The sequence below is a fragment of the Hypomesus transpacificus genome, chromosome 15 (genome assembly GCF_021917145.1).
Source record: "Hypomesus transpacificus isolate Combined female chromosome 15, fHypTra1, whole genome shotgun sequence".
Classification (NCBI taxonomy): domain Eukaryota; kingdom Metazoa; phylum Chordata; class Actinopteri; order Osmeriformes; family Osmeridae; genus Hypomesus; species Hypomesus transpacificus.
This window is the reverse complement of record NC_061074.1, coordinates 2,388,419-2,395,583: the sequence shown is the minus strand read 5'-3', so window position 1 is coordinate 2,395,583 and position 7,165 is coordinate 2,388,419. Positions and strand designations below refer to the sequence as shown.

Genomic DNA, 7,165 nt, shown 5'->3' with positions numbered 1-7,165 from the left:
GCTTTTTTTTCGGTTGCTTTTCTTGCATTAAGAAAAGCTCTCATCTTAGTCCAAGTCATAGATCTGACAGTCAGGCAATCGTCATTGTATGTGAATGAACCACCTCTGTAGATATAGCCTACCTAATTAAATGTTTTCTACAACAAAAAAAGAAAGACATAATACGCCCCAGAAAATGATAGGCCAGTCCATTAAACCTTAACACAGACGTAACTTAACTTATTTTGAGTATGGTAGTAGGTAACAGTAGGCCTAAATCTATAAAACAAGTCAAGCGACACCGCGTCACTAACAGGTGGCAAGCAGCAAAATTGTCCTACTTCTTTCAAGTTATCTGATCGAAAAGAGCTGACGGAGTCATCCATCATAAAATCTCGTTTGACCACAGCACTCAGAACAAGCACGCCAGCCCAGTCTCTGATGATGATCGAGTCGGGGGGGCACGCCCGTCCTATGCGCGTGCACGCTTCACAAGAAACACTGCACGATCGGAGGAGTCCTGAGCGCTTAGAAGTAGCTTAGAAGTAATAGATGTTGCTTGGAGGTGCGAGAAAGGCATCTTTAGAGAATCGAGTTTTGCTTTTACTTTGCTTTAAATATATAATGTTGTGTGATGGCTGATACTGGCTAACTTACTTCTCATCACCTTCGAAACTTTGTTGACCGGGTTGCTAGAGCCGAACACTGCCGAAGCCCAGAAACAAACACCTGCGCCTTCTTTGTTTACACCGGTCATGAACTTGATATTTTCCTGCAGTAGTTGGAGGTAAGGTTATTACAGTTAGTCTGCATCCCAGTCGGTGTAGCACTGTCACACCCCTTGAATGATTGTTTTCTGTCCGTGGTTGCTTCTTCTTTGTAATCGATTTATGTAATGATAAGAAGGGGAATTAGGCAAGGCAAACTTACCCAAGATTCCCTTATGCATGCTCATTATTATGTGTGTAAACATCAGCTCAAAATACTGAAGAAATTATTAAATTGGGCCTGTTCTTGACCACTAATTCCACACAATCATGTGGCTGAATTTCAATGGGCAGATTACAAATTGTCCCATGAGACATTTAATTTCTAAATTGGCGATGGCCTTTGCCATGTACGAGACATGTTATTGTTATTTAATTTGTTGTTAACTTGCAAGTCTTTTCTTTTTGAATATGAATGCACGTTGTTGTTAACGTGGATGGGAGCAAACGTCTTATTACTTCGTTGTGACTGCCTATCAGTGTGTGAAAGAAATTGAAAACATTTCCTCGGCATGCGGACATGAATGAGAGACGGAGCAGGATTGTGGCGTTAAGAAAATAGACTTGTTAAGAGCAGTTTTGTGCTTGAGGGGTGTTTTGTGAGTGTATTTTCTGCGAGTTTATATGTTTGGCTAATCCTGTATTGGGAAGGAGGGAGACAGTGTTCAGCCTGACGGTATGGCTACTACCAGCTGTCGACTTCCAAACTCAGTAAATGCCATAGGAGTCATTTGCTCTGTTCCTTGGATCAGTGTCTGTTGGCCTAAGCTAGTTTATTGATGGGCGTTCCACATTCATTTCCTGCGCCACTGCGAAACCATGCCAATGCTGGCCCTGGGTCCAGATCAGGCCAGAGGCCCTGGATTGTGTGACCCTACCCAGGGAAGAGGGGTGCACATACACCGCCCCTGTAGGGACTTTTAGTGGCTTTGTACACCTTGAGATGGTTGACGACCTGTCTGAGCAGTTGATTTATGTATCAATCCTTTTTAATCATCCAAAGCAGTAGTCACTGCTTGGATGAGGGGGAGAAAAGGGGGGAGAGAAAAGGGGGAGTGCAGCGAATTAGACTTTAATTGCGCTCTTTTCCTTAGCCATTAACTGGCTCTTCAAAACCCTATGGCCGGACTATCTGGACGCAAGAGCTAACAACTTGGTTGTGTGTGCTTTCTTTGCGTTTGCGCATTCTTCTTTTTTGTGTGTGAGAGAGATTAGAGAGAGGTAATGTAGTTGGATGTAACCCACCTGAGTAGACTCTTCAATGTTTGACCCCTTTTTGGGGTTGAGGTCGTATTACAGAATTATTTATAGATAAATACTTGGTGTTCCACTTGGCAGGAGGGCATACACGTGAGGGGGAGAAGGACTGGACTGGCCCCTATGATTAGCACACACACACACAAGTTTCAGCACTATAAAGCTTTATTGGATGTGCTCCATCTTGCGCACACTCGAGGGGAAAGCAACTGATCAATGAAATACTTCGAACAAATACTTCACCTAAAAGCCTAAGAGCTCTGCAGAGTGCTGATTAAAACTGTCCAAATACATACGGTTACACCACATGCACACACATGCACGCGCACACACACACCATGCACATAGGGTAGGCAGGAGCACTTCATCATGGCTCTCTGGGTGGAGGACTGTGGACCAGAAAGCTGCAGACATGTGGCAGTGCTGCAGACATGGAGTCAACCAGTGTGAAACAGACTGTGCTACTGCTGCTGAAACTCATCTAAGACGGGCACACCAGTAGCTACAGCCCCACACAGGACACACTGGAACTTACAGCAGACCAGTCTTAAGTCCCCCAACAGAAATACTGTACTACTGGGCCCAAGCCTGTTTGACATCTTACATTTAGACATGCACCGAATGTTCGGCAAACACAATAATTTGGCCCCCAAAAAAATCTCTTTCGGTCTTCAGTCGAACAAGTGAAAAGACCGAATACATTTTACCAAACAATATATAACATAACAATTATAAATGCAACAAACATGTCGACAGTGAGAAAGTATTTCAAAGTGTTTGAGAAAGACACAAAAATGTGTTTCGGTTTCTGCCAATCATTGTATTTTGGTGCATCTGGGGACTAGTTTTTACTGTGTATTGGCTTCCTGTGTATTGGCTTCCTGTGTATTGGCTTCCTGTGTATTGGCTTCCTGTGTATTGGCCCTCATTCAATAGAAGGGGTTTATTTAATTGTTGCGTCACAGTTCAAGAGCAGGATGTATAATAACTCACCAGTCAGAAACACGGAAAACCAACTTGTGTAATCTCATGAATCACACATAATATAATAACCCAGTCGTAACCGAGGATTAGATAAGGTTTGTGTTGCGCTCGCCTACGTACAGCCAAGAGGGCAGACATGAGCATCCATCATAGGGATGGGTTAGGGGGGGGATGAACAGAGCAAGATGGAGTCATCTGACTGTGGTGGTGCAACTGTCTTTCAGACTGAGTGGGCTGTAGCTGTAGACATACATCTTGTCTCAGACCAGGCTGTCACACCGGGGAGAGGTTCTGCATCAGAGAACCAGGCTCTCCATCTCCCTCTGGTGGAGAACTTGGGTTTGGGGATAAGAGGAGAGCTTGACAAAGCTCAAGGCTGACTGGCCATGTTGGTACTTGGTACACAGCTTTGATGGGTCATATTGTGACTCCGTCTTCTCTTTCAGAATGTGAAGCTGGTACCATGCAGCTGTTTCCCTTAGAAGTATTCCCCACAGGAACGTTCTCTTCCGAAACCTTCTCATCGGAACTGTACTCCGAGGACCTCTACCCAGCCGAGACTCATGAACAGGCGGACGTTTACAACGCCACGAGGCCCATCCACCCACGATGTACCTACAAGGAGGACTTCAAACGCATCCTGCTCCCTGCAGTCTACACTGCGGTCTTCCTGGTCGGTCTGCCGTTGAACGCTGTGGTCATCCTGAGGATCTCCAGGACGAGAACCAACTTGAGCCGCAGCAACATCTACATGCTCAACCTGGCCACGGCGGACTTCCTGTATGTGCTGTCACTTCCTCTGCTCATCTACAACTATGCCAGCCACGATTACTGGCCCTTTGGGGAGCTGGCCTGCAAACTGGTCAGGTTTCAGTTCTACAGGTACAGTAAAAGTACTGCACATTGCTTCGAGAAAAAACAATATTAACATCACTGGTTTGCGTTTGTTGATGTTGTCTTAGTGTGAACTGCAGATCATCGTTTAAAAAGCAAGTGTATCATCTAGAGCAGTGGTTCTCAAGCCTGGTCCTCAGGGACACCCTGTCCTCCATGTTTTAGATGTTTCCCTGCTCCAACACACCTTATTCAAATGAAAAGGGTAATTATCAGGTTTCTGCTGAACTAGATACCCATTCATTTGAATAACGTTCATGGGAGATGGGAAACATCTCAAACATGCAGGACAGGGAGTCCTTGAGGAATGAGCGAAGCAGGTTCAGGCATGGCACTCATCATATCACCAGCACACGTCATGTCACCCATTGCCGTGTTCCAGGCCATAGGATTAGCTCCATAGGTGGCGCTATAAAGTCGCACCATGCATGCACACGCATCGTCGCCGAGTAATGATAGCATGACCTGGGAATCCAGAAACTTCTTGTTTTTGTCACTAGTAAATAGTGGGATGTCATGTGGTCTCAGGAGGAGCTCCGCTCAACACATAGTATAGACTGGCGGAGTGTCGGTGTCTGGGGGATTTAACTTGTTGCTCCCTGCCTCATGTCATGCATGTGCAGTGAAGGCGGGGAGCGCTTCCCCATGTACATCCATTCCGCCAATATTAAACCATTTGTTATGTAAATGAATAAATGGTGAAATCAATCAAGCGAGTGTCTTGACTGAACCAGGATGAAGAACCACTAATCTAGAGTGTTTGCTTTTTCCTTCCCCTCTCCCAGTAACCTCCATGGCAGTATCTTATTCCTGACCTGCATCAGCCTCCAGCGCTACCTGGGCATCTGCCACCCCCTGGCCAGCTGGCATAAGCAGGGTGGCCGCAGGCTGGCCTGGAGGGTGTGCCTGGCCGTGTGGCTGGTAGTCGCCGTCCTCTGTGCCCCCACCTTCCACTTCGCCGCCACGGGAAAGCAGCGCAACCGCACGGTCTGCTACGACATGAGCCCGCCAGACCGCTCATCCAATTACTACCCCTACGGGATGGCACTCACCTGCCTGGGCTTCCTCTTGCCTTTCACAGCCGTGGTAGCGTGCTACTGCCGGATGGCCTGCACCTTGTGCCGGCCGGCAACCTACGGGGGCGTTTCCGTGGTGGCCGGGGAGAAACGAGACAGGGCGGTGCGGATGATCGTGGTGGTGGTGGCCGTGTTTGCCGTCAGCTTCCTGCCCTTTCACGTCACCAAGACCATGTATTTGCTGGTGCGCACCCTGCCGGGGGCTCCCTGCCACACGAGGAACCTGTTCTCCGTCATCTACAAGTGCACCCGGCCCTTCGCCAGCATGAACAGTGTTCTCGACCCTATCCTGTTCTACTTCACCCAGCCTCGCTTCCGCCAGACCACCAGGAGGCTGGTGCTCAAGGTCACCTCACACAGGATCAAGGCCACCCAGGTGTGAGACCGATCCCCTTGGTGAACCTGGCAGGTAGATCCCAGAAGCTGGTCACCCGGAGCCACTCTGGAAATGTCCTGCTTTCTCTTTGTGGAGCAAAGAGCAACAGGAGACACATCCTCACCCTCCAACAATGTCCTCAGTGAAGGAGCAGCCAAGCATGGAGAGAGACAAGAGGGAGGAGAGTTTTATGAAAATGGTTGCTGTTAGTTCCCCGACAACTGTACACGCTATGGTGTGTGTGTGAGTGTGCTTGCACAAGCAGCTGTATGACACTTGTGGCCACACTGAAATGCATGAAGTACTTTAATTTCTCGGTTGAAATGTTTATTTCGGTTACACGACCTGCTGTTCACTAATTTCACCACATAGTGGTGTATGTTTCTTACTTATTTGTTGCACTGAAACGCCTGCACTCATTCACAAGGCCCTGTTCCAGTAGCTCTGTCTTCTGTGTAATGTTCTCAAAGATCCCCCCCCCCAAAATGGAGAAAAACATGGGTTTTAGATTCCATGGTGTGTGTTCATTTCCACAGTCAAGCCAGGTCAGTGACTGCACTGAGTGAATAGTGGAATAGGGAATGTGATTTGGAGGCAGCAGTTCCATAGATTTAACAGCGTTTGTGTGGATATAAGTTGTTAGTTGTGGTTGTAACTGCGGTTTGATGTACTGTGTTTGATGTGTGTAACCTTCCCATTAAAAGGGATCTTCAAGTAAGTAATCTTCTATTGTAAGCACTATGACGTCCTACGATAGGCATGTCTACGTTAGGACCTGCTGCTGTACTCTGGAATTGCTCACTGACATTGTCAAATGTTGGCTTGTCGTTAACACTTGAATCAATTTGTGTTCTTTTGATCATGTCATTTGGTCATTTTAATAGCTTTGACAATTTGGCCTAATTTTAAGTTTACATCATGTTTGTGATGTAATTTAATGGCTAAGAATTTCATTTAGTTTGGTGTACCGAAAAAACTGTGGAGCAAAACTACTTGTGTCTGCACACATCATCAACAGAATATTACATAGTGCTGATATTTATTGGTTTGTTTTGGTCAAGTGTGTGTGATAATGTGAGTCTTTGTTCACAACTCTGTTTGGAATGGAACATGTGTGTGTGATATCTGATTTGAAGCTGTGTATGTATATTAAGATGAGGAAGATTTGTGTTTCAGTGTCAGTATTAAACTTCATTTTTATAATATGCTGTAGTGTTGTATTGTTTTGGGGTTGCTATACTGTTTTGGGTTAATATATTAATAGCAATCTATAGTTTTTTTTTTATTGATGAATTCAAAGTATATTTTTACAAAAAGTTGTTGTTTTTTATCCACCACTATAACTTTGTCTGATAGCCCAGCTAATCAGCGCACTGTCTGTGAGATAATACTGAACTACTCACAATCAATAAAGATGGAACTTCAATAACCGGACTTTGTTATTGAATAACACTAACAATAATAAGCACTGTATTGGTTATTGTGATTTGATAAGTTTCACAATTTTCACTTATCTTAACTTAAGTCCGAGACCAGACGCGCACGTCAGCCTCATTTGCACCGCCGCGGACAGGCCAAAAGAGCGCGCTCCAGTCGGCATTCCATTGCAGCGTCAGATCCGAGGGACAAAGAGCAACTTAACCAGACAGTCATGGGAAAAACGACAAAGGGGTCATTGTGCTTGAGTGAAAACTTAATGTAAGATGACACATACTTTAAATTAACGACAGACCAACATAACCATATTTTATTATCACTTCAGAAACTGTAAAACATCCTCCAAAGCTGAAGCAATATAGTCATGAGAGGAGTGTGGGCTTTTAAACAAATCC

The 7,165-nt window shown here is 45.6% G+C and overlaps 1 protein-coding gene across 1 annotated transcript; it reads left to right on the top strand.

Annotated features, from left to right (window-relative positions):
* Nucleotides 1–411: 411 nt before the first annotated feature.
* Nucleotides 412–6,756, top strand: LOC124478140 (P2Y purinoceptor 3). The gene is made up of 3 exons (XM_047036306.1): nt 412–766; nt 3,434–3,869; nt 4,667–6,756. Exons 2-3 carry the CDS (start codon nt 3,451–3,453, stop codon nt 5,337–5,339), a joined length of 1,092 nt encoding a protein of 363 aa, XP_046892262.1. The 5' UTR covers nt 412–766; nt 3,434–3,450; the 3' UTR covers nt 5,340–6,756.
* The last annotated feature ends 409 nt before the right edge of the window (nt 6,757–7,165 follow it).